The sequence below is a fragment of the Osmerus eperlanus genome, chromosome 16 (assembly GCF_963692335.1).
Source record: "Osmerus eperlanus chromosome 16, fOsmEpe2.1, whole genome shotgun sequence".
Classification (NCBI taxonomy): domain Eukaryota; kingdom Metazoa; phylum Chordata; class Actinopteri; order Osmeriformes; family Osmeridae; genus Osmerus; species Osmerus eperlanus.
In genome coordinates, this window is record NC_085033.1 from 4029630 (window position 1) to 4057019 (window position 27390).

The 27390-nt window shown below is 46.4% G+C and overlaps 3 protein-coding genes across 7 annotated transcripts; 2 read left to right on the forward strand and 1 right to left on the reverse strand.

The window, feature by feature from the left end:
- Nucleotides 1-155: 155 nt before the first annotated feature.
- Nucleotides 156-9225, reverse strand: dis3l2 (DIS3 like 3'-5' exoribonuclease 2). Its single transcript, XM_062481255.1, has 21 exons — nucleotides 9062-9225; nucleotides 7990-8752; nucleotides 7701-7831; nucleotides 7306-7359; nucleotides 7073-7174; nucleotides 6809-6983; nucleotides 6627-6700; nucleotides 6283-6512; nucleotides 5963-6136; nucleotides 5545-5624; nucleotides 5342-5454; nucleotides 5101-5208; nucleotides 4773-5006; nucleotides 4510-4589; nucleotides 4129-4312; nucleotides 3882-3968; nucleotides 3564-3711; nucleotides 2981-3111; nucleotides 2598-2702; nucleotides 2328-2432; nucleotides 156-2117 (listed from the first exon to the last, which is right to left on the reverse strand). The coding sequence occupies exons 2-21, from the start codon at nucleotides 8732-8734 to the stop codon at nucleotides 2019-2021; spliced, it is 3159 nt and encodes a 1052-aa protein (XP_062337239.1). The 5' UTR covers nucleotides 8735-8752; nucleotides 9062-9225; the 3' UTR covers nucleotides 156-2018.
- Nucleotides 9226-9507: 282 nt separating this feature from the next.
- Nucleotides 9508-13380, forward strand: LOC134036350 (nucleolin-like). 2 transcript variants are annotated; one of them, XM_062481258.1, is made up of 14 exons: nucleotides 9508-9653; nucleotides 9912-9978; nucleotides 10069-10164; nucleotides 10256-10438; nucleotides 10706-10789; nucleotides 10885-11008; nucleotides 11224-11351; nucleotides 11483-11603; nucleotides 11725-11864; nucleotides 11966-12095; nucleotides 12175-12308; nucleotides 12470-12590; nucleotides 12692-12904; nucleotides 13047-13380. In XM_062481258.1, the coding sequence occupies exons 1-14, from the start codon at nucleotides 9636-9638 to the stop codon at nucleotides 13108-13110; spliced, it is 1623 nt and encodes a 540-aa protein (XP_062337242.1). In that variant the 5' UTR covers nucleotides 9508-9635; the 3' UTR covers nucleotides 13111-13380. The 2 variants fall into 2 exon arrangements, with proteins under 2 accessions (XP_062337242.1, XP_062337243.1); XM_062481259.1 differs by having other exon boundaries at nucleotides 10096-10164.
- A 376-nt stretch (nucleotides 13381-13756) lies between these two features.
- On the forward strand, nucleotides 13757-26446 carry LOC134036347 (polyamine-transporting ATPase 13A3-like). 4 transcript variants are annotated; one of them, XM_062481251.1, is made up of 33 exons: nucleotides 13757-13876; nucleotides 15381-15458; nucleotides 15767-15940; nucleotides 16073-16246; nucleotides 16406-16476; nucleotides 16623-16706; nucleotides 16797-16866; nucleotides 17012-17146; nucleotides 17252-17324; nucleotides 17585-17716; nucleotides 17839-18006; nucleotides 18134-18291; nucleotides 18440-18628; nucleotides 18826-18887; nucleotides 19027-19177; nucleotides 19444-19566; nucleotides 19707-19724; nucleotides 20163-20313; nucleotides 20493-20613; nucleotides 20728-20852; nucleotides 21074-21240; nucleotides 21538-21660; nucleotides 22105-22184; nucleotides 22328-22370; nucleotides 22494-22603; nucleotides 22761-22857; nucleotides 22945-23017; nucleotides 23123-23300; nucleotides 23480-23661; nucleotides 23756-23844; nucleotides 23968-24048; nucleotides 24411-24506; nucleotides 24904-26446. In XM_062481251.1, exons 1-33 carry the CDS (start codon nucleotides 13847-13849, stop codon nucleotides 25078-25080), a joined length of 3783 nt encoding a protein of 1260 aa, XP_062337235.1. In that variant the 5' UTR covers nucleotides 13757-13846; the 3' UTR covers nucleotides 25081-26446. The 4 variants fall into 4 exon arrangements, with proteins under 4 accessions (XP_062337235.1, XP_062337238.1, XP_062337236.1 ...); XM_062481253.1 differs by having other exon boundaries at nucleotides 13759-13973; XM_062481254.1 differs by lacking the exon at nucleotides 24411-24506.
- Nucleotides 26447-27390: the final 944 nt, after the last annotated feature.

Below are 27390 nucleotides of genomic sequence, written 5' to 3' on the forward strand. Positions count from 1 at the left end.
CAAAGTCCATCGTTAAGTATAAATGATCAACTTTGACTTTGAAATTGCAAGTTTAAATCTGTGTGGGATTGTGCAGAAGCCACATACGTGCTCTATTGTTTTATATTAGATACAAAGAGTGGGCTTTTTAAGTAACTGTTGGAAATCCGAAGAAATTCAGTGAAGCAGGTTATTTTATTTGGTTCCAAAAGGGACAGGCACATTAAGAACTCACAAATGAATGTTTCAATCTGGGGGGAATGCAGCTGTCACATCACATTGAGATCCATGTTTCCAGTTGGACAGAAATAACATGTCAACTCCAACACACACCACAGCGTTCTCCGTCCCTATTGGAAACCTCTAGAACCAGTGTCCTCTATACAGTAGAACTGCCATGTTCAGACTTTTAAAGCACACTACTTACAGCACACAATAAGGTGCCTTAAATGACAAAATTGGCTGTTTGCCCTCAGTCTTGCCCCCATCAACGTTGCAAAAACCCATATCCCTGAAACAAAGTTGTTTGTTGTTCTAGTTGTTACAACAAACAAAAAAAATTTGACATCAACTAGTCATTTGCTAAAAGAAAATCCATTGGTTGTGCGGATATAGCGGCCAGGTCTTTAGTTAAACAGAGTTAAAAGATCTACCACGTTGTGAAACTGATTAGAATATAGTAGTCTAGAGTGTCTAGCTCCTACTGTCTGTGTACAGAGCACATATTGTGCAGTAAACAAGCACATGAAAAGGTAAGGCAAGCAAAAACACAAAAACAAAGGCACGCTTTAAACTGTTGAATCTCTGGATTTGAGAGTATACTATATGTTGTCAATACTGTACGATATCTATCGGTAACTTCGGTGAATGGTCTTTGACAGATGTATGTGCAAACCTACCACTGGCATCTATAGTTGAAAGTGTGACTTTAACAAACAGGTATCAAGGTAAAGAGTAGTACACATGGTTTCTATCTAGGACAGGTCACTTTGACACCACAATTGAGGAGACTTAAGAGTGTATTGCTTTGAGTTAACATGAAGGTCTAAAGTTGACAGGCAGTCCACAAAAGCATAAACAACCACAAGCAATTTACAAATCAATGTAAACGCATTTTTAAAATGCATAAAATAATGCCTCACAATTAAAATCACAGGAGCATTGTCTGGCATATTCAGGTCATTACGTTACTGCTAAAACAACAACAAACAACTACATCGTACAGTCACACGACTGGCTTCTACATAGATTCAATGGATGTCTTGAGTCTGTTACGTATGTCAGTTCAGTGTTCTGTATCACTAAGCTCAGCTATCTACATATACGTGATGGTAGTTACTGCTTTTGGTTCATATGCAACATGTATCTGTCAGGGAGGAGTTTGTGATATGGTTAGGAATCAAGCATGTAATTAATTATATAACAGCTTTGACTTCTCAAGCAACATTCAATAGCACAGTGAATGAAAGGACTAGGTACGTTTTTTTTTTTTTTCTTTCACATTCATACCAATTTATTTAAAAATTGTGGCCTGTTGTCCCATACTTCACATCCTAAAATAAAAATAAATCACTTTCAATAGAGGTTTTCTTCTCCAAGTGAAATTTAGGCCAGAATTCAGTCTGGGAAAACCAGCCTTGAGGGTTAAACTGAAAATAGTTTAAGATTTGAATCATCACACATACACTGTGCATCTATTATCTAAGAAAAATGACCTCATAAAGGTCTCGACTGCAAAATGAATGTCTGAATTCATGGCATAGCTGTGGCTCTTGATTAGAGTGAAATGAACCCACAGCAGCCGGCCCCTGAAGCTGTACTGCCTGTAGGCACTTGGCTGCTCAGAGGAACTTAAGACCACAAGCTAGGCCAATGAAAGAAACATCTTAGCTTTGCTAATCCGTAAAAATAAAAGAATGTGCAAATTCCACTAAAGTTCTAAAAATAGGCTCTGTGTGTGTGTGTGTGTGTGTATGTGTGTGTGTGTGTGTGTGTGTGTATGTGTGTGTGGACGTGCGCTTCAGGGCACATGTAGACATTCATGATCCATTACTTGTGGGCCTCTTGAGCACGGCGCTGTACTTCATGGGCCCGTCGGTCACCAGCTGAACGTCAACCAGGGTGAAGATGGCGATCTCCTGTGGGGCACACGGGGACACAGAGGACTCGTCAAACACGCCGCTGGTGCTACCGGGTGAGGAAGTCGCCAGGTTAGTGAAGCCAGCCTGATCACAGTGAAGCCAAAGCAAACCCTACTTTTTTTTAAATACATAAATAAGGGAATAAAATGCATCCAGGTAGTCCTTCGAGGATGACAGTCGACGGCACAGCTCCCTCTGGGGTCTTACCTGCCGTACGGGGGCCTTGTCCTGGTCCTCCGGGGCCCACACCAGGGTCATCTCGGCCCGCTTGCCCACCTTGTTGAAGTGGAACTTCTCCAGGCCCTCCAGAGCCTGCAGGGGCGAAACCAATGAAACTCCCGATCTGAAACTTGCTGCACGACAATCTCTCATTCCTCGAGAACATGTCCCGGCTCGCCGGCTTTTTATAGCAGTCAGACATGCCCAGACATTGCCGGTAGGCGTGGTGGATTACGTGGTTCTGGAACATTCCCTCACCTTGCAGTAGATGCGTTTTTGCACCCCGTAGCGCAGCACCAGCACGTCGAAGGCCTGGTCCAGTACACCCATCACCATGGCCTCAGAGTCAAGAGGGCCGCTCTCCTGGGGGGGGGGCGGGGGGGGAGACAGAGAGACAGAGACAGAGAGACAGAGAGGAAGGGAGGGAGGGGAGAGTTCATCACACCTCCGTCAACACCATCACATCCTGTCTGCCCTGAGCATCGCCCTAAAGGTCTAATGGAGACGTAGATTTTTCGGACCACAGAATGCATTTTGATATTATTGCTGAAACCGTTGGAGCCCTCAAACCGTCAAGACTTGCTCGCTTCTGACTTCACACAATCTGTCGTGGTGTGACGCGGGGCCGAGGGGCTGGTTACCTTGACGAAGACCCCGAAGAAGAGCTCAGAGCTGAGCTCCTGTACTCTCTTGGAGGCTGTCTTCCTGTCGTTACAGTGGGACGCCTGCTTGTTCACCTCCTCCCCTGTCAGCTCCAACTGGGGCCCGCAACCTTCACAAACACACACACAGACACGCATGTCATTTCGAGGGATGTAGTACACAACAAAAATATATATATTTTTGACAAATGACTTACGCCCAGAGAACTGGCCCTCGATGATATCTTAAAAGAACACAAAGCTTGCTGGCTTGGTTTTCCCTACACAACTACAAGGAACAGATGAGCAGTAGGCGTGACAACATCAGCGGCACTCAAATCCTCCAGCCTCTGAACGCCACACGCGCCCACACCAGGGGGGATAGGGACTGTAAGGCACGCATTGTCCTCTCCTACAGTGCTAGTCTGCAGCAGGCTGACAACTCACACTGCCCCACAATGGAGCCCGACACACTGTCCTCAATGTACCCCTGGAGCACAACAAAACCTTTGTATCCCTCTCACACACACTCTCAGTCTCTGTGTGTCTGTCCGTGTGTCCGTCGTCTACCAGGTTCACCCACCAAGCGACGCAGCCAGCAGGCGGTGCACGATGACGTCAGCGTAGCGTCTGATGGGGGAGGTGAAGTGGGTGTAGAAGGGCACGTTGAGGGCGTAGTGCTTGAACAGGGGCTCCTCCTTCAGAACGCCTGTGCAGAAGTACACAGCCATCTGAGGGGGGGTCAGAAAAACAGCAGGTCAAAACAGAAGGTCAGAAACATGACTGAGCCACATTTAGATTTTGGGGGGCGGGGGGGGGGGGTGGGGGGGATCGAAACTAAGACAGGGGTTGGGGTTATGATGGCAGAGTGGAGAGGTCAGGGGTCGAGGTCTCGGTTCACCTGCATGGGTCTGGAGCACATGTGGGTGATGACCTCCTTCCTGGCCACTGTGTATTCATCATCTCCCAGGGTGGAATGCAGACTTTTCTGTGGAGTGCCAACCAGGAAAAGGTTTACGCAACGCTAAAAGAACCATTGTCATAATGTGGCTCCAAAAAACACTTTATAGTCAGAGACAGATTAGATAAGGACAGATTAGATAAAAACAGATTAGATACAGATTGAATAAACTTGATGGTCCACTCACGTGGAGCGCTCCGGCCGAGGAGAAGTCGATACTGAGGCCCATCTGGTCGCAGAACTCCTGCAGGTCGTCCACCATCTTGCTCTGTGGTGGAGGGTGGCGTCGCAGCAAGGCCTTCTGGGGGAAGGAGCGGTAGATGTGGTGGGCGGTGGCCATGTTGGCCAGCAGCATGAACTCCTCCACCAACCTGGGAAACAAAGAAGAAAAAAGGGGGGAAACGGAAGGGATGAAACCAAACTGTTTGCTCGACGGACAGAGTGAGCTTTCCAGCACCCATAATTGTGTTTTAGCAACTCGGGTGTTTTTGTCCAATCAGCTTGCTTGGTGTTGTGGATATTCTAGGAGGTAGAGACTTCAGGCTGATGAAGGCTGGCGGAGACTCACTTGTTGCTGTCTCTGTACTGGTAGACGTAGCATCCCTGAGGCATGCCCGTCTCCCTGTCTAGAGTGAAAGACAGCTTCAGCTGGAAAAACACAACAGAAAAACATTCAATTCATTGGAGTTGCACCTGGAAGTCGAATGAGATCCAGGTTATCGGAAGAAGAAGAAACGTTTCTCTGTTAACCAGCACGACGCACACGCGAGCAGGCAGCGTCCTGCAGGTCAGAGTCGGCGGCCCCCTCCCCCCCCCCCGTTCTCCACTGACCTGGTCCAGCCGCAGAGCGCCCCCCTCGAAGCGCTGGGCGCGGAGCCGCTTGGCGATGGCGTGCAGGTTGAGCACGGCCTGGTGGATCTCGTCCACGGGGTGGTCGGGGGCGACGGGCGGAAGCTCGTCGGGAGCGAACAGCTTGTCCGGCGCCTCGATCATGCTCTGGGCGTGGTCGTAGCTCAGCTTGACGCAGGAGCGGATCACCGTGCGGCCGAACCACTCGCTCAGGATCTAGAGGAGGGGGGGGGGGAGGGATGGCGGTGAGTTGTGGTGTGACGTGCGCTGGCGTGTCAGTGTGCTGTAGGGGCGTCGGGAGTGGAGGTACCTTCCCCTCGGGGGTGATCTTCCAGATGACAGAGAAGGTGAGCCGGTCAGTTAGAGGGTTCAAGCTGCACAGCTCCTCACACAGAAGCCTGGGCAGCATGGGGATGACCTAAGAGAGGGCCCATTCAATGTCTCACTTTGTCCACCCGTCACAGGCACCGGTTGTTGTTGTTTTTTATTATTATTTGAAACTACCAGAAAAAAACCATTGAAGAAAATAGGGGATAGAAGTGGGGGAAGACCTTCTGGACCAGGTAAACACTGGTGGCTCTTCGGCCGGCGATGAAATCCAGAGCGTTGCCCTCTTCTACAAAATAACTGACATCTGCGATGTGAACGCCCAGCTCGAAATTACCTGAGAGGGGGGAGGGGGGGGGGGAAATGTCATTTTGTGAAACAAGGCCCCATCATGTTAACACTGGCAGCTTGTGTGTCTCTGACGCACCATCAGGGAGAGGTCTGCAGGACAGGGCATCATCCAGATCCCTGGCGGTGGCAGGGTCGATGGTGAAAATGCACTCCTTCCTGAACAGGGAACAAAAGCTCAGTGTGAGGGTGTTGGCCGGGAACAGGGTGTGTCAGATTGGCCTCTCTAGCTGTTTCCCTGGAGCTTTTAAGTCAAGGACAGGGCTTCACTGTGTAAGGTAAGCCAAAACTGTTCTGGTTTGACCTAGATTTATGAATATAGTTGAATATGCCTACGTTGAGAGTGTGTAGGTAGGTTGAGTGAGAGAATGAGTGAGTGTGTGTGTACACGTGTGTGTTGAGTCAGTGTGTGTGTTGAGTGAGTGAGTGTGTGTGTACGTGTGTGTTGAGTCAGTGAGTGTGAGTGTGTGTGTGTTGAGTGAGTGAGCACTTCTCACCGCAGGTCTTTCCTCCTGCGCAGCTCCTCAGGGGGGATGGCCCACGGCAGGGTCTGAGGCAGGCAGCCGAGGACCTCGTGGGAGAACTCTGAGAAGTCCACGTCGTACTCCGTCAGGATGCCCTCGGTCTCTGGCTCGATCTCTCCTGCCTGGCCCAACGTCTTAGCCAGGCGGCTGAGGAACATTCACACACACTTAATACACTGGCCTGAAAACCTCATCTGCTAAGACAAACCACTACCGAGTCAACATGAGAACTTAGCGATAAGCGGGATACGGTGGTCCTGAATTTCCACCAGTGAATGTAGATCTGGACCTACCCTTCGGCAAAGTTGCTGTCATCTGGCCAGTGGGTGATGCGGCAGATGAACAAGATGTTGGCGTAGTCCCCAGGGCGGGACCCAAAGTCATGGGGACAGTCTGCCAGGGGGACATTTATACGAGGTACGCGGTGGTCCACAGGGGCGAACATGGCGAAGGGTTTGTCTGGGAGGAACTTGAGGAAGCCTGTCGCTGCCCTCGAGTGCTTTTGTTCAACTATGTACACCACCTGGAAGGTAAGACGTGACATGGAAATAAATTAGACTAGGAGAATTTTCTGCTAACTATCTAGAATGACACCTATTTTGAGTGTCCAAACACTTGTTCTCAATAAATAGTGTACCTTGGCAGTCCTTTGAAGTATCTCTCCAGTGGAATTAGGCTTTGAGGGCACATCATGGTTTACGCCTTCTCCCCCTGGAGATCATAATGGCAAAAAAATCATGACTATTCTAAAAGGATAAAGCATCGGACCCTTCTCTGTCGAGAACATCAAGCTTTCTTGTGTGAAGAGAAGCCCTGTACCTTTAGCATTGAGGCTGATGTTCTCAGCCCTTTTAACCATCTCCTCTTGGTCACTGTACTGGTCCTCTATGATGACATCGGGGCTGGGAGGGGTTTTCTTCCCTGGTGTTTGGGTCTTCCCAGCTGAGGACTCTGGCTCGCTGGCGCCCTCGCAGTCAGTGTCCGACCTCACCACCTGGGCGGTCAAAGGATTATCTACGTGGTTAATCCTCCGGGGCAACAACTGTGGACAGACTGAAGACAAGGAGCTGAAGGAGAGTTCACCTTCCACTGCTCTCGGGGGAGCAGCTGCACCACCACGACATCCCCGTTCAGGCACCTGTTCCTGGCTACGATCCCATCCAGGAAGATGTCTCGCGTGCTGTCCTGTGAGGACAAATGTATCTCATTGTAACAGTTGCATTTTCTATACCAACTGATAAAAAATAACCTAGAAAAATAAATGATGGCACTGAAAACTAAGTAAGAAACTTTGTTTGACAATTGGGTCTCCTCACTGGTGATGGGATGAAAGCTTCGTGGTACTTCTTAGGGTTGATTCTTATTGGTCCCTGGAAGGAAGAAGGGATACAAGTGAATTTTCTTTGTCACATAAACAAATTTGCCAGCAAGTGTCACAGGGGGTGGTCATGTCACCCATCAGTATTGCTTCCTCCCCCCCCCCCCAAGTTTGCCCACCCCAGGGTTCAAACTCGGGCCCTCAAGTACAAACACAACAACGACCTCTGTAAAACACAGTGTTCAAACCAGCTACGCCACCAAAAAGCTAGCTCTTTGATGGCGCGGGTGGGTAGCATTCATAATGAGGACGAGTGAGTTTGACCCATCCCAAGTCTGTTACACAAGCACATAATGTTACGGTGCCCGTAGACGGAGCCTTTGAGAGTGTTACCTGGATGAGCTCTCCCCTCTTCAGAGCGTGGGAGACATCCTCAGCAGACATGTAGGGTTCAAACACCTGCTTCTTACCTCTTCCTCCCCTGTTCTTCTTACCCTTGTCAGCCGGGGAATTGGGATTTTGGGCTGAAAATAAGGATCATTATTAAGACATTATTAAGGTAATGTGTACATCGTCATCAGTAAGCAGCACATACCACAAAAAGAAATGGCTTGATTTTATATACAGATATTGATAGCTAAGCAATTCGACAAGCACAAATGAGGAACAGTGTTCAGTTTACCTTGTGGTTGCATGTTATTTGGTTTATGAGGGGACTTTGTCATATCTGGATTCATATCTGAATGGAGGACCCCATCTCTTTCCTCGTCCATATTGTTCTTTGGCACATTCTTCTTCTTAGATTTCTTCTTCTCATGCTCTTTCCCACCTGAACCAGCTTGGCGGCCAACCCTGTCTCTTGTATCATTGTTACCCTGGTTACTAGTGGGCTCTTTTAATGGTTGGTCTTTGTTCCTCCTCTGCTGATGCTGGGAGTTCCTGTGTTTGATGGAACCAATCTCCTCACCAGACTCCACGTCGCCATCTTGACTGGTGGTGGTGTCCCTCCTCTCCCCACGCCCAAACCCATCAGACACTCCTTCCTTTCTCTCAGAGTCCTGCCTGGCTCCCCGGCTGGTAACCTTATCCATGTACAGAGACAGGGAGCCTTCTTCCCCCTTACCTTTCCAGGAAGATGGGGAAAAGTCAGATGAGTCTGAACATTCTATGAGAGCCTGGTCGCTTTTTCGCTGTGGTATGTCTTGTCTGTCACTGTGGGCCTTGTTTGGGGTGGTTGGCACATTCTCTTCCCCTTGAAACTGTGACTGCTGTGCATACTGTTCCAGGTAGGATCTAAATTTGCTGCTGCGGTGCTGGCTGAGAAGGCGGGCATAGCCATCTTTTTGACGAGGCGTGGTGTTTTGGGTCTGGCCACGTTTGGTATCCCGAACCCGGTTGGGCCCTTTGGTTTGACGAGGTGTGTCCATTTGGTTATCTTGTTGAACCTGGAAACGCGAGTGAGTCCAAATCAATACCACATAGTTGGTGTGTATCTCAAAATCAACTTGAGCTAGACACATAGCTAATAAAACAACAATCAATAACTTCAACAAATCTTGAATATGTGTCTGACTTATGACAGATAATTAGACATATCACACCATTCAAACTCAAATACATTACTTTTCTTGCTATCTAACTCAGATAGCAAGTCAGCTAGTTAGCTAACGTAGCTAGTGCTAACCATGAAGTGGCATTTTATCACCGTTTTATAGCTATTCTAGCTCTAGCTACGTTAACTCTTAAAAAATTACCTAATATGTTGTAAGCTTGTTCGGTAGTACCTAGCTTAATAGATTTGCTAAGCGCTGGCTACCTTGATAGTTAATTAGCTAAATTGGAGAGCTAGCTATCTAACCCTGCAGTGATTTGACTATGCCCTGACCAGTCTGTGTAGACTTCTAGCTGGCTAGCTACTGTAGGTAAGTTCGTTTGGTTGTCCGTTATACAGTCAGGTTGAACTTGCATAAGCTAAAACAGCTTAAAAAGTCATTTTTACATGATACATGTTAATAAAATGCGGTGTTATTGCGCCACTAAACCAACGAGTAAATCTCGTATAATTAAAATACGTCTTCAAAAAAGAAAATGTTCTTTTTAGTGCAGTAAGCAGTAATCCAGTCGACCGCACGACAGCCCGTAGAACGTAAACGAGTGTACGAAACAAAACGTTCCTGAAAAGGAAGTTGACATAGTTCATAAGAAATGTGATTGGTCTAAACAAACGGATGTGCAGCTGTTTTTCAATTCCACTCGTCTCAGTATTCACATGTGATATAACAAGCATGCATGCATAAGTAGCTAATTCTTATCGAGAAAATAAAACACATGGCGAAGTCAAGCAAAGTAAGATCAACCTTTACAGATAATACAAAAAGTGAACTGTGGAGCTATTGTGACATATAGAGCTTGTCTCACTGCCATGTGGCCAATTGAAGGCTACATGGCTAACGCTAGCCATACAGACATGCTACAATGTATTTAACACTTCTGTCAGGTTACTCCACGGTTATGACTTAAAGCATCGGCAGTGAGATCAAGTGAATAGCTCAAGGCTATTGACTGAGAAGCCTTATATAATGAACACTGTTTAATCCACTTTAGGCAACTGCAGAGACAAGAGGATCCAGAACGACCACTGTCAAGAATGCCATTGAAGAAAATGACATTGGTGAGTATCATATTATGTGCAAAGAATCTGTTCTCTATTTCAATGTAGGTACAATTACAAAAATGTCTGAATTCGCAACACATTTTTTAGATGTTCAGACAGTCTGTCCATCCCCAGTGTCAAAAGATGCAACTCCCACTGCTGACGTCCAAGCTGATTCAGAAAATGAGGTGACCGCTGGAAAAGGTACCAAAACTTGTTTATGTTGTCCAGCATTACTGGATAATTATTTAGACAGCACTCATACAGTTTCCAATAAACAAAGGATATTCTGTAGGTTCTGTGGAGGAGCAGAGTGACACCACCCCTGCAACAGCAACAGCTGCCTCAGAGTCCACAGCATCCGTGACGGTGACATGGGAGCCAGAGACTGAGATGGCAGACGACGAGACCCATGGGGACCAAGAGGACATTAAAAGGGCTGAGTCCCAAGAGGAGGAACAAGACGAGAACGAAAAAGGTAGTAGTTGTCATATTATAGGAATTTATTTTTTCTTTAAATACGTTGTGTTTAACTACATGCTCTTATGGTTCTTCCCTTTGGCACTTATTTTGGTTGTTCACAATGTGTGCTCCATGTTTTGGCTACTCGCAATGTTTTGTGGCTATCTCGTTGTTATGATCAGTGACCTATGCACTTTGTAAAGCTCTCTCTTGGAAGTCGCTTTGGATAAAAGCGTCTGCTAAATGAATACATGTAAATGTTTATAACCAACAAAATCTCCAGTTGTTGCAGTTAAGTCTGGAAAAAGGAAACCTGAATCCACAGTCGATGCCTCTCCATCGAAAAAAATAAAGCGCCTAAATGATGGTATAAAATCCACAATAATGTTGGTATTTATCTCTTACCTACATTTTTGCTGATTAATTTATTTGTGTACTAACTTGGATACTGGTTCTTGTTAGGATTTTGTCTTTTTGTTGGCAGTTTGAACACCTCTAAAACATATGATGAGGTCCAAAATTCTCTAGCAAATTACTTTGCAGCACAGAGTATTTTGGTTCAAGATATAAGGCTGGATCATTCACGGTGAGTGTCTCCTATCTTATTCTTAACTTACTTTACCCTCTACATAATTATGGTATCACGCATGATCCCACAGAGTTAATAAATATGATGTTACTCTCATTCACAATCCAGAGAATGGAACCCAGAGATGTGAATGTCAAGAAATTTAGTTTGTCATCCTTAGGCTACATCTTGGGCCACAACGTTTTTTAACCACATTTCCTTATTCCATCCAGGAAATTTGCATACATAGACTTTCCCACAGAGGAAGATTTATCTGAAGCTTTGAAGTTGAATGGAGAGAAGATACTGGACAAGCCAATGAGGATTGACAAGGCAAAAGTCAAAGAAATCATAGCAAAAGGTATCGACTTATTTCACTGGTTCCAAACTCTTGGATTAATTGTTTGGTCTAATAATGACATTTCCGTTTGTTGTTGGAGTAGGACACTGTCATGAAATGTTTTACCAAATTGGTGTTTTGTTTTGTCATAGCAAAACATGCCAGGACGTTGTTCGTGAAGGACATCCCATTTTCAGCAACAAAGGAGGACCTAAAGATAGTCTTTGATGAGGCAGTGGACATTAGGTTTCTTGGTGGCGGTCCAAATAAAGGGTGAGACATTTCATCTGTTGAACGAGGTCTCAAGAACCTTTGAACTGCACTATAACAATTTTAACACTAATTCAAAAAGCACAACCACAAAGCTAAAATAATGTTGGCCTTTATTTAACAGAATTGCATTTGTGGATTTTAAAACGGAGTTCATAGCTGAAAAAGTTCTGAAGGCAAAACAAGGGACTATTGTCGGTGGTCGTGCTATCATTATCGACTTTTTAGGAGAAAAGAGTGCCCAAATGTCTAAACAAGCTCCAGGTATGTATACTACTCTTTACTTGGAGAAGCAAGCCATGTTGAAAGTTGGATATCTCGGCTCTGAACTGTTTGTTTACAAACCAGCTATGTTTTTTACACAGCTGAGGCTACTCCAACAAACACTTTGATTGTGAAAAACCTGTCATACAAGGTGAAAGGAGATTCCCTGAAGAAAGTCTTTAAGAAAGCAGTCAGTGTCAAAATACCAAAGCTGCATGGCAAGAGAAGAGGGTAAAAGAGGACTTTTGTACTACAGTAGAAAGAAATATTCATTTATCACCTCATTCACCATTTTTTCTTGTCTTTATAGATTCGCTTTAATAAAGTTTGAAAATGAAGATGATGCCAGGGATGCCATCAAATCTTTACAGAGCACAGAGATCAATGGGAGAGCAATCAGAATAGAATATGACAAGTTTATACAAGTTCATGAGGGTGAAAAAGGTAATGGCTTACTTTTAAAACATGCACATTGGGTTTGGGTGGGTTCTGGATTGAGACTTATCATGAACTGAAAACAATCCCTTAATATCATTTGTAAAGTGTTATTTAATAAATGACTTGTTGTTAATGCGTTATTCTCAACATTGTGCCTGGTGTGGTAGTTCTTTCGAAGACATTGGTCGTCCGGGGTCTTGCAAAGGAGACCAGCAAGGAAACTTTGGAAAGTGCCTTTGAAGGAGCAATAGGTGCCCGCATCGTTACAAACAAAGATGTTTCCAGGGGGTAAGTGACAGGAGAGAAGAACACAAGATATGAAATCTCTGTTACTTTTGACCTTTCCCCCAATATGTTCTGTGTTTCATATGTTCATATCTTCCTTTCAGATTTGGGTTTGTAGACTTTGAGAACCCTGAAGGCTGCAAGGCTGCTAAGGATGCCATGGAGGACTGTGAAATAGACGGAAGCAAAGTGGCTATCGACTATGCCTTAGTCACCCGAGGGGCTGTCAAGGGAGGGTTTAGAGGTCAACCCAAGGGGCGTGGAGCTGCAGGCAGAGGGGGTATCCGTGGAAGACGGGGAGGTCCTGGGGGAGGCAAGTTAGCTTTGTTAAACTGATGTTGAGTGAACAATTTCAAAAACATTAATGGAGGCTTAAATCATATTTTAATTGAAAAAGTAAATTATAACAACTGCCTGTTTGTTTACCTTTTGGAGTACATTGTGCTGTGTTTCAGGGAGAGGAGGTGATTCAGGAACGAAGCTTAAAAGTGGAAAACATCAGAAGAAAAAAGTTCAAGGATGACAAGATGTTCAGGAGACTGCTCTACTGTAATTTATAAAAAATAACAAATAGTTTTGTCATGAGTACCCCAGCCCCCTTCAGTTCACCCAAAGAAATGATTAGGCAGGTTGATTTTAAACGTTTCGTTTTGGGGGGTTTGTTAACTGAATAATTGCAGAAATATTTCCTTTTTTACCACAAAATGTAATTATAGTCATTGATTTGATCGGATTTTGTAATCTGTAAAGACTGACATGGATATTGCGTAATAAAGTGACCCTGATTACTGTATGATTTGTATTAACTAAGGTTTGTAAAACTCGTATTCATCAAAGAATAACGTAAAAGCATGCATTTTTTTAGAACCTTTGTGACCAATGTAGATCTTAGCTTTTCGTGACAAGAGGCTGACACAAGTTTAATAAGCAAACGGGTAAAGATGCAAGGAGTACCGACTGAAGTTAATTTGAACCAACAATCAGATTCGGGATTATAGCCTCCACTTCGCGGAGGTAAGATTGGGCTATTTCTTTTCTGCCTCCAGATCTATTGGATTGCTCTTCCTTAATGGGTCACAGCATCTCGCATCTCATTGGTAAAAAGAAATTGGGATGAAATAAAGTAAAATGTGTCCTCTAATGACCTCACATCCTGTTTTTCACTTCCTTTTCAATGGTGGTGGACCAATTTCGGTCGATCGGAACCCCGCGCGGAATAGACTCCAGCACATTGTCAATATTGCACACGCGCGTGTTCCATGGGCACATTCCAGATCGCTCATGTAAAGGTGCGGAAGACTTGTGCAATTGATTTTTTCTACTGTTTTACCAAATTATAACCAACAATATGTATCATTTGTAAGACTAAAAGGCCGTTGTATTCTGGTAAGTGCCGATTTCTTTAATAAATGAATTGCACATAGTTTTATAATAGTAAAAAAAAAACTGCAGACGTGGGAATGTTTGCGCGATAGCCTACTGTTAAGACCTTTTTATGGATTTCCTATTATAACTTTTTGACTTTATACAGTCATTTTGAATTCAGTTTCAAAGAATTGTATTTGCAGGTGGTTGAATTGTTGTGGTTATACAGAGTTAAAGTAATTTTGTCTGTTCAATACGCTACAGTGTGACTGCATGTAACCCAAGCCTACTGAGGCATTTGGTTTATGAAAACAGCTGGATCAGCACCAGTTTGTCTCCATTAGCTTCAAGCAGTGGAAGAGAAATAAATTCACGTTCAGTCATGTTCACATGGAACAGTACATTATGAAGTAAATTTGATATTTTTAATTATGTAATGTTGGAAGTCCATTGCTTATCAAAGCAGGGTAGTAGACAGGGTTTTTGTGACCAGTTATCTGACTACAACCAGTCAAGCCAAGGTTGCCTGTTGACTAGTACAGTAAGAATCCATAACTTTCCAAAGGATTCGCTATGAAAGGACAAAGGTCTGCACTGAGTATTATTCACTACAAACAGAACTCTAAACTGCAGTGGTTCAGAAACACACTTGCTTGTAGTTGAGTGGGATGTTACAGTAAAATGGCAGGGAACAATGTTGACAGCTAATGCTAAAATTGGTAGAATTCAGCATAGGTAGCAAGATATTCAATAAATATAATATTTTAATTAAACCTGAAAAGACCAGAAGGTCTTATGCTTTACACACTGTAAGACACTCTAAATACAGACTATAGGAAATGCATGACTAATTAAATGACCGAAACTATCTCTGAAAGGGAAAGAATGTGGAGAAGATCTCGGTCAGTAAGAGGAATGATGGGTCATTTACCAAAGGACAGGGAAGGGGGGGGGGGATACAAGGGTCATGTTTAGCACCAGGGAAGTTGTTCTCATAACACAGTTGTATTCCCTCTCCTGTATGGTAAGAACATCTTTAGTCTAGACAGGTGGACGCACACCCGTGGATGAAAATAAGGATCTGCTCAAACGACACTATTTACTGAAGTTAGTCTCAAATGCCTATCTTTAGCTTATCTTTTTCTTTTATTGCTCTTAGCCACTGACAGTTTAGGTCTTTCCAGTTGTATCCCCAGGGTAAACTCCTGACCTCCCTGCTTGACATGTGAGCTTTCGGGGTTATGCATTAAGTTAGTGTTGTTCTTGTTGCAACATCTTTATTGGCCCGACAGGGTTAATGTGTTCCTTAATGTGATAGCCTAACATACTGATTTGACGATGTTAACAAGCAAACAGGCCAACACTAACCCAAAAGTCTGTCAACATCTGTACATTTTTGAAAGGCTGATTGTCACCTCCCGTTTTCAGTTTGGCCTTTTCATGATGTCTAACAGGATGGAGAACAAAGAGTTGAAGATCCTCAATCAGGGCACGGAAGATGAGATGGTGAGCCAACAGACCTTAAACCAACAATCTGAATTCTTCATGTTTTGCAACAACAACAAAAACTTCCCCATGGCTTTGAGTCTGGAATCACAGAGGCGATGGAGTATTCCCCTCGAGTGGAGTACAGAACTTTCAGTTCTAAGAGGTTTGCCTGGTCCTCGTGCGAGTTCAATTGGAAACTTGCAACAGGAGTACCTTACCTATAAACCTAAGCCCTTAACAGCGCAGCATCTTGGAGGTGTCCACACTCAGTCACAGCACAGCACATTTCCCACTACTGACTAACCTGTGTCCATCATATCCTGTAGGAGGTGTGGGGGTACCGGCCGTGCCCCTGGAAGATGGTCTTGGTGGGGGTGGGGGCTCTGTGCTCTGGGGGGCTTCTGTTACTGCTGCTCTACTGGCTCCCTGAGTGGGGAGTCAAAGGGACCTGCACACACACGACTATCCAAGAGGCACACACACTCCTACTCCGGTCCACGGTAAGACAAAGCCCTCTCTCTGACTCGCCCTGCAGACAACCCCCTACGCACAAGAGATTTAATCCCAGGCTATAGGTCTAGAACACATGCAGTGGTAATCAGCCCGTTGATGATGTCATTGTTCTGGTAAAGGACGAGTTCAGGCGCTGGTTTCGGAGCACGGTGCGAGTGATGCTGTCTCCAGGAAGGAGGCCCTTTGACAACCTGGAACTCCCAAACGCTGCCCACGTCCCCAACGGTGACCGAGCCTACAGCGCCTCTCAGGAAGAGAGTCAGGAGAAAGACATCCATGGTCAGCATGTCCAGGTAACAGGCTGGCATGCTGTCCCTCTCCACAACAGAAGAAGCCATTCAGCAGCATGTGTATCAAGGGGACTGAACTGATACCCTGTCAAAGTGTTCTTTATTGAGCTCTGAATGTCCTCACTACATTGTTTCTCTCTGTTCTCTCTTTCTTTCTCTCAGATTCGCTACTTCACCCTCCACAGCACAAAATACTATTGGAATGATCTGACACAGAATTTTGAAGTGTATAAGTAAGAGTGCCATTATAAATAATCCAAATCAGAGTTAAATTTATGAAGTGTGCTTTGAATTGCTCGGACCACATTCCAAATCAAATTGCTCTTGATCAAGTGGATGTGAAAAGTATTTTGTGTGTGTGTGTGTATTGCTCGTCTAGAGGCTTGGAAGATATGAGGGTGAGCTGCTCCAGTATCCACTCTGACCACAGCTCGGGTATCAACAAACTGCTGCAGAACTACAGGTACACACACACACACAGGCAGGCACATACTCCAGGTTACAAGTGGTGATATGCTAATTGCTTCCAACTACTTCCTTCTACTTTCTACAGGAGATTGTTTTTTGAGGTCAATGAAATTGCAGTGAGGGTACCCTCAGTGTTCAAGCTCTTAATAAAAGAGGTAGGTCGTATTTGCAATATCTTACATCCTTATCTTATGAAATATGTTTAATGAAAAGCATCCTTTGAGAGTGGATAGCCTGATTTGGGAAAGACTACATTGTAATAACGTCCTTTTTTAAACAGTTTTCTTATTCTCTCCCCAGGTGCTGAATCCCTTCTACATCTTCCAGCTCTTCAGTGTGATTCTGTGGAGCTCAGAGGAGTACTACTACTATGCAGCCGCCATTGTCTTCATGTCTGTCATCTCAATAGCCACCTCACTGTATACCGTCAAAAAGGTGGGTAGGCAGGCATCCAAACATGTTCACAGGACCAAGGTTGACCTTCTCAGCTGTTCCAGACGATTCATGTGTGATTCTTTTGCGTATTTTTCCGGATCCCAGCAATACGTTATGCTTCATGACATGGTGGCGTCCCACAGCGTCGTACGCGTCTCCGTGTGCAGAGGAAGCAAAGGTACATCACAGATCTGATAACAGCGCTCATGCTAATCATTACCTACTGCATCACCGGTCAAATAAATATCCTTCTTCCTCCTTTACTCTGAGTCGGACATGTTCTGCTGGCCTACGATATACCGTCCGTTCTGCTAATGTGATGTGTCTGCATGAGGTCATCGCTCTACACACATACTGTAACGGCCGGTTAGCGAAGACGGCGCCGTCTCAGCGGATGGAGATTCCATATAAGAGCTGTGCTGGTGTTCTGTTGAACAGAGATCGAGGAGGCCATGTCCACAGACCTGGTCCCTGGTGATGTCATCGTCATCCCAACCAATGGGATGATCATGCCGTGTGACGCCGTCCTGGTCCAAGGCACCTGCATCGTCAACGAGAGCATGCTCACAGGTTAGACACTCCAGATGGCCTCCCTTCCTGTACGCTGTGCAAACATCCTCGTGATATTATCATAGTGAGGCCTTGTATTTTCATATTGTATGTGCGCGTGTGTGTGTGTCATCCATCTCCAGGTGAGAGTGTTCCTGTCACCAAGACCAGCCTGCCCAGCTCAGGGGACGAGGGAGCCGGCATCTACAACACAGAGGAGCATAAGAGACACACACTCTTCTGTGGCACACACATCATCCAGACACGCTTCTACACCGGAGAACTGGTCAAAGCAGTGGTGGTCAGGACAGGTAAGAGAGACGTGTGTGTGTGTGTGCGTGTGCGTGTGCGTGTGTGTGCATAAATCAGGTATCTGGGTCTTTCAGAAACCACAACAGTTCCAACCTTGTGTTTTTTCTCCCATGTCCTCTACGTAAGGCTTCAGCACAGAGAAGGGAATGCTAGTACGCTCCATCTTGTACCCCAAACCTACAGACTTCAAGCTGTACAGAGACGCCTACCTATTCCTGCTGTGTCTGGTGGGCGTGGCTTGCATCGGCTTTGTCTACACTGTCGTCCTGAGCATCATAAATAAGGTAAGTCTTCCCCAACGGGTTTTCATTAGGTCTTGATTATTTGAGTCCTTTGCCTGTGGGCTGTATTCGGCTGGATAACGGAGGCGACCATTTTGCGTGTATTTGGTTGTGAGTCAGAAGTGTGGATGTACTCGTCTTCGCTTCTCAGGTTCCCGCCAAAACCATTGTGGTGGAGTCTCTGGACATCATCACCATCACCGTGCCCCCAGCTCTGCCAGCAGCCATGACAGCTGGTATAGTCTACGCCCAGCGCCGCCTGAAGAACGCCGGCATCTTCTGCATCAGTCCCCAGAGGATCAACATGTGCGGGCAGCTTAACCTGGTCTGCTTCGACAAGGTAACAGCATGAGTGTGTGTGTGTGTGTGTTGTCTCCACCGCACCGCTTTCTCACCTAAGCTAAACATACATGTCTTTGCAACGTTTGTTCCCTGTTTTTGGCCGTTAGAATCTGGGCAAGTTCAGTGTAAACCTTCAGGTGTATGGTTTTGAAGGGACGTGTGGTGTTGCAGTGATTGTCTCGTCTCCACACACAGACGGGCACGCTCACTGAGGACGGCCTGGACCTCTGGGGGATTCAGACTGTTGAAGAGGGCAGGTGAGAGGGACACGGTGCCCCCTAATGAGGCCCTCATCATGCCTCTTTCTTTCTCACTCGCTCACTCTCTCTCTCGCTCTCATTCTTTCTTTCTTTCTCATTCTCTCTGTATTTGTTTATTTTTCTCCCCCACCTCTAGCTTCTCACCTCCAGAAGACGACCCTGCCAAAGAAGGCCTGGTCAAGACTGCGTTCGTGGCCGGCATGGCCTGCTGCCACTCTCTGACCAAGATCGAAGGAGAGCTCTCCGGAGATCCGCTGGACCTCAAGATGTTCAACGCCACCGGCTGGGTCAGTCTCAGTCCGCCTGTTTCAGTCATGTCACGCGGAGACATGGGGACCTTCTCCTACTGGCACGACAGGCTGACTTGCATTCAGTCGAGCACACATAGCGTCCCTCTGGACACCAGGCAGTTTGTTGCGTCGCACTGCCACATGCGCAGACTGTCGCCTAGGAAACCCCTTCTTTGTGCGTGTAGCATGTCTGGAAAGCCTGCCAAGGGACCGTGTTAATTGAAGGAGCCATGTTTTAACGTCAGTGTGTTTGGAACATTTAGATCCTGGAGGAGCCCACTGAGGAGGAGACTGCCCTCCACAATCCCATAATGCCCACTGTGGTACGGCCGCCCAAGCAGGGCGCCCCCGGGGCCAGCCAGAGTGCCAGCCCGTCCCAGAACATGGTACAGCTTTCACACACCGCTCACACTGCTGTCCGGCCAAGCCATCTGTTGCTCGTACCGTCAACCGTCTGAATAGAGCATGCATGTCCTGTTGTCGTGAAGGATGAAATCCAATCCTCTTTGTCTTTGTTGCTTTTCAGGAGCTCTCTGAGCTGACGGTAGGTGAACTGTTGTCACATCTACATTTCAGTTCCTTGTTGTACCTCAATGTTGGAATGTGATTGGGGAAGGGAGAGCAATACAGCCCTATCACTGATGTCATTCATGTGACTTGAGTAGATCATTGATGAGTTCCAAACAAGGAGAGATTGGGGGGGAAGGGGAGAATGGAGGTGTTTTAAAGGAGACATTTACATTTAGCAGATGCTCTTATCCAGAGCGACTTACACTAAGTACAGGGACATTCCCCCCGAGGCAAGTAGGGTGAAGTGCCTTGCCCAGAGACACAACATAATTTGTCACAGCCGGAATAGAACCGGAAACCTTCTGATTAATAGCCCGATTCCCTAACCGCTCAGCCATCTGACCCCCAGACATTGCCCCTCGTGACAGATGGACATGGTGGTTGACCCTGTAGAATCTCTCTCCTCTTGCAGGCGTACGAGATCGGCATCGTGCGCCAGTTCCCGTTCTCCTCGGCCCTGCAGAGGATGAGCGTGGTGGTGCGCAGGCTGGGGGAGAAGCGCATGGACGCCTACCTCAAGGGGGCGCCAGAGGTTGTAGCCAGCCTCTGTAAACAGGACACAGGTCAGAATGGATACACCCTACATAGATGCCAGCTGCATAACAGCAGCCTTCAATTGCTTCCCTTCTCTGCAGCATATTTAATGGCATATTATCTTGAGGAATGGATTTCTTCATGAAATTCCAAATAAATAACAATAATAATTCCAAATGTTAAAGAATCATGTTATTTCTCTCCCTAGTGCCGGAAAGCTTCACAGAGACTCTGGAGTCCTACACCAGACAGGGGTTTAGGGTCATCGCCTTGGCACATCGCCAGCTGGAGGCCAAGTTATCCTGGCACAAAGTCCAGAGCCTGAACAGGTGTGGGGAGTCTAACCCACTGTGGACATGGAGTTACCGGTCTCGAGCATATACCCCCAGCAGAGGCGGAAGTAACCATTTTGTTTGTTTTGTTTTTGTTGTTGTTCCTGCCAGGGACCTGATAGAGAACAACATGGAGTTCCTGGGCCTCATCATCATGCAGAACAAGCTGAAGGAGGAGACGGCCGGGGTTTTGGAGGAGCTGCGGCGAGCTAACATCCGCATGGTGATGGTCACAGGTGCTTTGCACACACGCTGTCCACACCACACTGTCTTGTGTTCACTGTCAGGTGTGCAGTTCACAGGTTGTTTGATGTATTTTTATGAGGAGAACAATAGATCGAACTGTTCTCTCATGGTCCGACCCTCCCCCACCCCCGGTTCTCGCTTTCTTTCACCCTTTCTCTCTGTCTCTCTCTCTCTCTGTCTCATTTTTTTCATTCCTTCCGTCCCGCTCTAGGTGATAATATGCTGACAGCCGTGTCGGTGGCCAGAGACTGTGGGATGATAGCCCCTCACGAGAGGGTGATCATAGCGGCTGCAGCGCCCCCCAGAGACACCCAGCCTGCCAGGATCAGCTGGCAGTACACCGACGACTGCGAGCAGCTCACCCACAAAGACAGCCAGGTAGGTGACAAGATTCAGCATACTGAGGCTTGTCTGTCATTCTCCTCATATCATATCATAGTGGAGTCAGGTGGCTGAGCGGTTAGGGAATCGGGCTAGTTATCTGAAGGTTGTCATTTCGATTCCCAGCCGTGCCAAATGGCGTTGTGTCCTTGGGCAAGGCACTTCACCCTACTTGCCTCGGGGGAATGTCCCTGTACTTACTGTGAGTCGCTCTGGATAAGAGCGTCTGCTAAATGACGATGTAAAAAAAAAAAAATCCCACACGAGTGGTCATCGGTCTCCTCTTCCTCCCAGCCGGTGGACATCAGTCTGGAGGAACATGCTTACAGCGAGCAGCCCAGGCAGCGCTTCCATTTTGCCATGAGCGGACGGTCCTTCGCTGTCATCACCGAGTACTTCCCTGACCTGCTCCAGAAGGTACTGCCACCGCCCAACACCCTCAAGCTTTGCTCTCGGGAGAAAATAAATGTACCGAAGTACTGCTCTATTGCACTTTAGTTTTTACACTGGCTGTGGCAACCCAGTATCATGCCTTCTTGTGCTCGTAGAGACAAGAGCACAATTGTACGACCCTTTCCATGCTACATAGAAAAGAATTTAACCCATGCATTTTAAAAGGGAACATTTTCTCGGTCTTCTTTGGCTTTTTAGCAAACCAAACCATTTACCACAGGATTGTCGAACAATCATGCACCAATTTCTTTTTTTACATGTAGAACAAAAAACATTGGACAATCATGCTCCGGGACACAATTCAATAGATAAACATGGTTTGTGTCTATGAGCATGAAAAAAGCTTGATACAGGGTGGATGTGTAGGTGTGTAATTCCCTGTGTGTCCACTTGGGGGCTGTGCTGTAGCTGCTCCTGCACACCACAGTGTTTGCCCGCATGGCCCCCGACCAGAAGACTCAACTGGTGGAAGTTCTACAAAGTCTGGAGTAAGTCTCCCTATACCGATAAACTCACGTACAACATATATGGACTCTCAATGGACACTGGTACATTTGGGTTCTTCAAAGAGAACACTGTTAGTGATTATCAGCAGATATATAAGTAAGCCAGCGCTCCGTTCTGTCCATAGCTATACCGTGGGGATGTGTGGTGATGGTGCCAATGACTGTGGTGTGAGTATACGTCTGTCAGTGTGTGTCGTTCTTGTCCGTCGCATCGTCCATTGTATACTTCCTATCTTGACCGACCCTTTAAATAACGTGCTCTCTCTTTCTCTGCTCCCCCCCCTCCCTCAGGCCCTGAAGAGAGCTCACAGTGGAATCTCCCTGTCAGAGCTGGAGGCATCGGTGGCCTCCCCCTTCACCTCCTCCACCTCCAACATCTCCTGCGTGCCCAACCTCATCAGGTAGACCCCCCCCCATCACCTCCAACATGGAGATTTCCACACACAGAAGAAGAACATACGTTTGAAACGTTTCCTACACATGAAATCCTCATTCAAAGGTGTCATGTACTACGACTGATTTGGAGATGAATGGTGATCCTCGTTTGTTCCTCCACAGGGAGGGCCGAGCAGCTCTCATCACCTCGTTCTGTGTGTTTAAGTTCATGGCTCTGTACAGTATGATCCAGTACATTAGCGTCACCCTCCTCTACTCGGTGAGTTCTGTTCCCAGCCCTGCCAGGTCTGTTGGTCTCGAGGCGACCAGCTGGGTCTGGGTAAAAACGTCTCCCTCTTCCTCTTAGGTCCTCAGCAACTTGGGAGACTTCCAGTTCCTCTTCATCGATGTCGCCATCATTCTGATCATTGCCTTTACAAGTAAATCCTGTCTCCTAATGCGGTGTCATGAGTGATTACTGCCACACAGCCATGGTCACAGAGATTAATACCGATCTGTGTGTGTGTGTGCGTGTGTGTGCCCAGTGAGTCTGAACCCGGCGTGGAAGGAGTTGGTGTCTCGTCGTCCTCCGTCCAGCCTGATCTCTGGGCCGCTGCTGTTCTCGGTGCTGACCCAGATCCTCACCTGCCTGGCCTTCCAGGTGCTGGCCTTCCTCTGGGTCCGGGGCCAGAGCTGGTACGAGGTCTGGACACCCCTCTCAGAGTGAGTATCCTCCGCCCTCAGCTGTGGAGGTAGGAGAGAGTAGACGAAGGAGGTGAGGAGAGACCTCGAGGAGACATTCTGAAGGGAGGTGGATCCACATCAGAGGGAGAGACACATGTTTGGGTGTGTATTAAGGATAATTTGATGGTTGATCCCTCTCTCAATCGTCTCCTCAACAGTGCTTGTAATGTGTCCAGCAATAATCTCTCCCATGGCCCCAACATCACGTTGCCCCATGACCACAAGAACATCAGGAACTACGAGAACACCACACTCTTCTATGTCTCCTCCTTCCAGTACTTGACTGTGGCCATCATCTTCTCCAAGGGCAAGCCTTTCAGACAACCGAGCTACAAAAACTGTGAGCTCCTCCAAACATTCAGTCAAGTCCCTCAGCCCAGTACTTTTCCGTATTCAGTCATGTGACCGTCCATTGACCCTTGACCCCTCCTCAGGGCCGTTCATGCTGTCCTGTCTGGGTCTGTACATCTTTCTCTGCCTCATCATGTTATATCCCGTTCCTGCCATCGACAACTTCCTGGAGGTGCGTGATCCGAAATGGCTAAAGCTGATGATGTCATAGGGGGGGGGGGGATGTGTGACCAATGTCGTGTCTCAGACGCAGTTAAGTAACGAGTCCTCATCCCATTGCTGTCTCTCCCCTTAGATTGTGTGTGTTCCTCATGCATGGCGCATGACAGTGGTGGTCATTGTCATTTTGAATACAGCTGTGTCTTTCCTGTTGGAGGTATGTCACAGGGAGATCTGTCTGAAATGGGCAATATGTACAGGTGCATTTAGACTTTTCTGTGTGAGCTTCTTTTTTTATCCACTGTACCAACAATTCTCCCTTGCCTTGAGTGATCATGCATGAAGAAATTTGAGATCAATCTCAGATCAATTTAAAACAGCCAATGACAAAGAATCAATTCAAAATGGGCATTGAATCCATTTGATTCATGTGTGTTTGTTGACGGCTACTTTTCGCTCTGAGTGATATTCCTTGTTTTTGCGGGTCACCTGATCACCCTCGCCACTATGTATGATTAGCAGCAATCTTGTTTCACTCCCCCCCCCCCCCCCCCCCCCCCCCGCTGAAATTTCCTGTAGACCTTGGTCCTTGACATCATCTTATGGAGGCTGGTGTTCAGCCGTGACAAGCTGGGGGGCAGCCATGACATGGCCTCTGCCACTCGCTCACCTCAGGTTGGAAAGCTTCTCACTCTTTCTCCCTCTTCCTCTCTTTCAGCGTTTATATGTTTACTTTTGTTTCTCTTCACTGTCGGTTGCCGCTTTTCTGAGCGAGCGTTGCGTTGAAAGCCTTGCTATAAACTAAGATCTCTTCCTTCTGCCTTGTTGCGCTCCACCTTCCTCTGCGTTGTGTTGCACTGCGAGGTATGACGCGTTAACAGATGAGCTTCGCTTTGTTTACTTCCTGGTTCGTTCATCATCATCATTGCGGTGAACATTACTTACATTTATTGCACAGTCTGTATGAATGGAGCAAAAAGAACCAAGCACAGCAAACTAAATGAACCACATTTCTGTGTAGGATTTCTGAATTACTGTCTCGTGTGTGTGTGTATGTGTTATTTGAACCCAGTCGAGCAACGACCGGTGGGGCTCGGCGATCCTCTCCTGGCTGTTTTGTCGGAAGAAGACCCCGAGAGCTCGCTACATGCACCTGGCCCAAGAACTGCAGGACCATCCTGACTGGCCCCCCAAGCCCTCCACACTCACCTATGCCCCCAGCGCCCCCCACATCTCCGTCAGCCTGTGAGGCACAGACAGTCCTTGTGCCGTAAAATGGTATTGTTCCTCCTACTTCAACATACCAAGACAGGGATCTGATATTTCTTTGTACAATATAGAACTCAAAGGTCATCATATAGAATTGTTTTTGCATCCATCTAGTTCCTCCCCCACTCTGATCCAGGGTTGTATAGTGTGAGCTGAACATCCAATAACCTAACTAGAATCTTCCACACCGTGAACTAATGCAGCGTCTCCAAATCAGCACCTGATCTAGAACCACAAGCAAGTGACTTAGTCCATAAGAGTCCTTTCCGCCAGTAACACCCTACCACATAGGGACTGTCCAGCGAGCCCCACAAGACCAGCAAGCTCCACCACTCTGACCTCTCAGCCCTCACTGAACCATCACCGCACCTCACCCCACCGCAACTGTGACTACTGAAGCATTCCTAGAGGGAAGCAGTTCAGCCCGCTGCTCGCCGACTGCCTTCTGAGCCAACCAGGAGCGAGAGAGGCACACAAGCACCAGAGGAAGCTGGCTCTCATTCCTGCTGGATCCCGTCAATGGTATTTACGTCTTAAGGACCCCGGGGTATTCTACTAACTCTTCCTGACTTGTTTTGATTGCTGCTAATGAAATATCAATAAAGAAAGGGAAGGTCTGTTGTGATGATATTGACCGGGGAAGCAGTGGGATGGATATCTGTCGACACACACCAGAATGATGCCTTTTGTAAGACTTTGTTTTTAATTGTCAGCGGTACTACTGCATTTGATATGGCCTTCCGATGCATTAATAATATGTTGCTGTATCTCTCAGTCATAATTTTTAACACTTTCTGATTATTGTAATTCTTCCTGTGGAAGATAGAGGTACAAGAGAAACCCTTGAAAAACGTGAACACTGGTGCCTTGTGTGTGTGTGTGTGTCTGTGTGTGAGTGTGTGTGTGTGAGAGAGAGAGGGAGGGAGAAAGAAAGAATCCAGTATTTTTCCATGTCCTTCATTTGAATTATCTTCTGTTTAAATGCTCTGAGTATCCAACAAATTGACCAACACATTAACTATTACTGATTCCTTAATGTTAATCATATCATTCAACATTGTAATGCATTGCATGTGATAGAACTGCTGCTTTTATCAAAGGGAATCATTTGTAAATGTAGAAAATGTATGATTGTGTTTTGTATTCTTTTAAAGTAACTGACCATTAACACCCAAACTTTATATAACATTTGTACACATTACTTTGTTTAAAATGTATTTATCAATTGCTTTGTCTGGCAGGAGTTTTGGTCAAATGATATGAACCTATTTTATAACATGTTATTTTAACAAAGTGTAATACCCCCTGAACCACCAACTAAATTAAACCTTACATTTTTAACATTATTAGTATTCTCTTTCTACTCTGAGGTAAACTCACTGAACAGTGATTTTGGGAAAACATCCTTCGTATTTGGTCTGTGGAGAAAAGAGCATTCTCAGATTCCCAAGACAGTCATTACATTTCCAGATATAATCTGGATATTAAGGCAGCCCTGCCTGCTTCATGGGGGGCTGACCTCGGTCACACTTTTTCAGCCTCAGTCTTACTGATCAATTATGAGCTCCCCCAGCCTCCTCGCTGCCTGGCATATGGGCGCTTTAAAGCGCGAGAGTGGAGGAGAATGAGGGGTATCATTTCATGTGGAGATCAGGGCCCATGGCTGTGAATGGGTGGATTTAGGGGGACCCTGAATAAGAGAGGGGGTTCCAGGCTATGCCAGTGAATGGAATTTCCCTGAGATCAGGGAAGAGGAGCCTGTTTGAGAATATTCATGATCAGGATGAGGAGGCGTCATGAATTGATGTGTGGATCCTACTTGTGTTGGATGATCTTTTTGGTAAATAGTGATATATTGGAATGGGGGACCTCTTGCTTTGGATCCATGTTTGCGATGTCCTTACCAGATAGTGTTGCCTCTCCTCGCGGCAATATGGGTTGGTTGTTGTCTTTTCCTGGATTCCTTTTGTATCCGTAAAGTAACAGATGGAGAGAATGAACGTAAAGGCCCAAACAAACAGGCTTTATTTCTCACAGTTAGTTGATCATCAAGAAAAGCTCTTTTCAAGCTTGTGCTGGTTATTCGGGCTATTCTGACCGATCTGGTCTCCATCGGGTTTCTTTAAAAAAAAAAGTTGTCCAGGACCTAAGCTTTTTTGTTATGTGAATACTTCCCTCTCTCCGTCTCTCTGTTCTCACAGACTCCGACCTTTGGGCCTGCTTGTTGAATAGCTTGTAGGATTTGGAAAAAAAGATTGGGGGGACTGTTTTATGTAAACACATTTAGGAA

Coding starts and splice junctions, on each gene's coding strand:
- dis3l2 (XM_062481255.1), bottom strand. CDS start 8,734: ATGGACACACCTCGTCAAACCAAAGGGCCCAACCGGGTTCGGGATACC. Junction 7,832..7,989: donor AAATAACATGCAACCACAAG/GTAAACTGAACA, acceptor CCTTATTTTCAG/CCCAAAATCCCAATTCCCCG. Junction 5,007..5,100: donor AGATCACCCCCGAGGGGAAG/GTACCTCCACTC, acceptor CCCCTCCTCTAG/ATCCTGAGCGAGTGGTTCGG.
- LOC134036350 (XM_062481258.1), top strand. Junction 9,979..10,068: donor CATTGAAGAAAATGACATTG/GTGAGTATCATA, acceptor CACATTTTTTAG/ATGTTCAGACAGTCTGTCCA. Junction 10,439..10,705: donor ACAAGACGAGAACGAAAAAG/GTAGTAGTTGTC, acceptor CAAAATCTCCAG/TTGTTGCAGTTAAGTCTGGA.
- LOC134036347 (XM_062481251.1), top strand. CDS start 13,847: ATGGGCACATTCCAGATCGCTCATGTAAAG. Junction 16,247..16,405: donor TCCATGGTCAGCATGTCCAG/GTAACAGGCTGG, acceptor TCTTTCTCTCAG/ATTCGCTACTTCACCCTCCA. Junction 23,845..23,967: donor CCATCGACAACTTCCTGGAG/GTGCGTGATCCG, acceptor CTCTCCCCTTAG/ATTGTGTGTGTTCCTCATGC.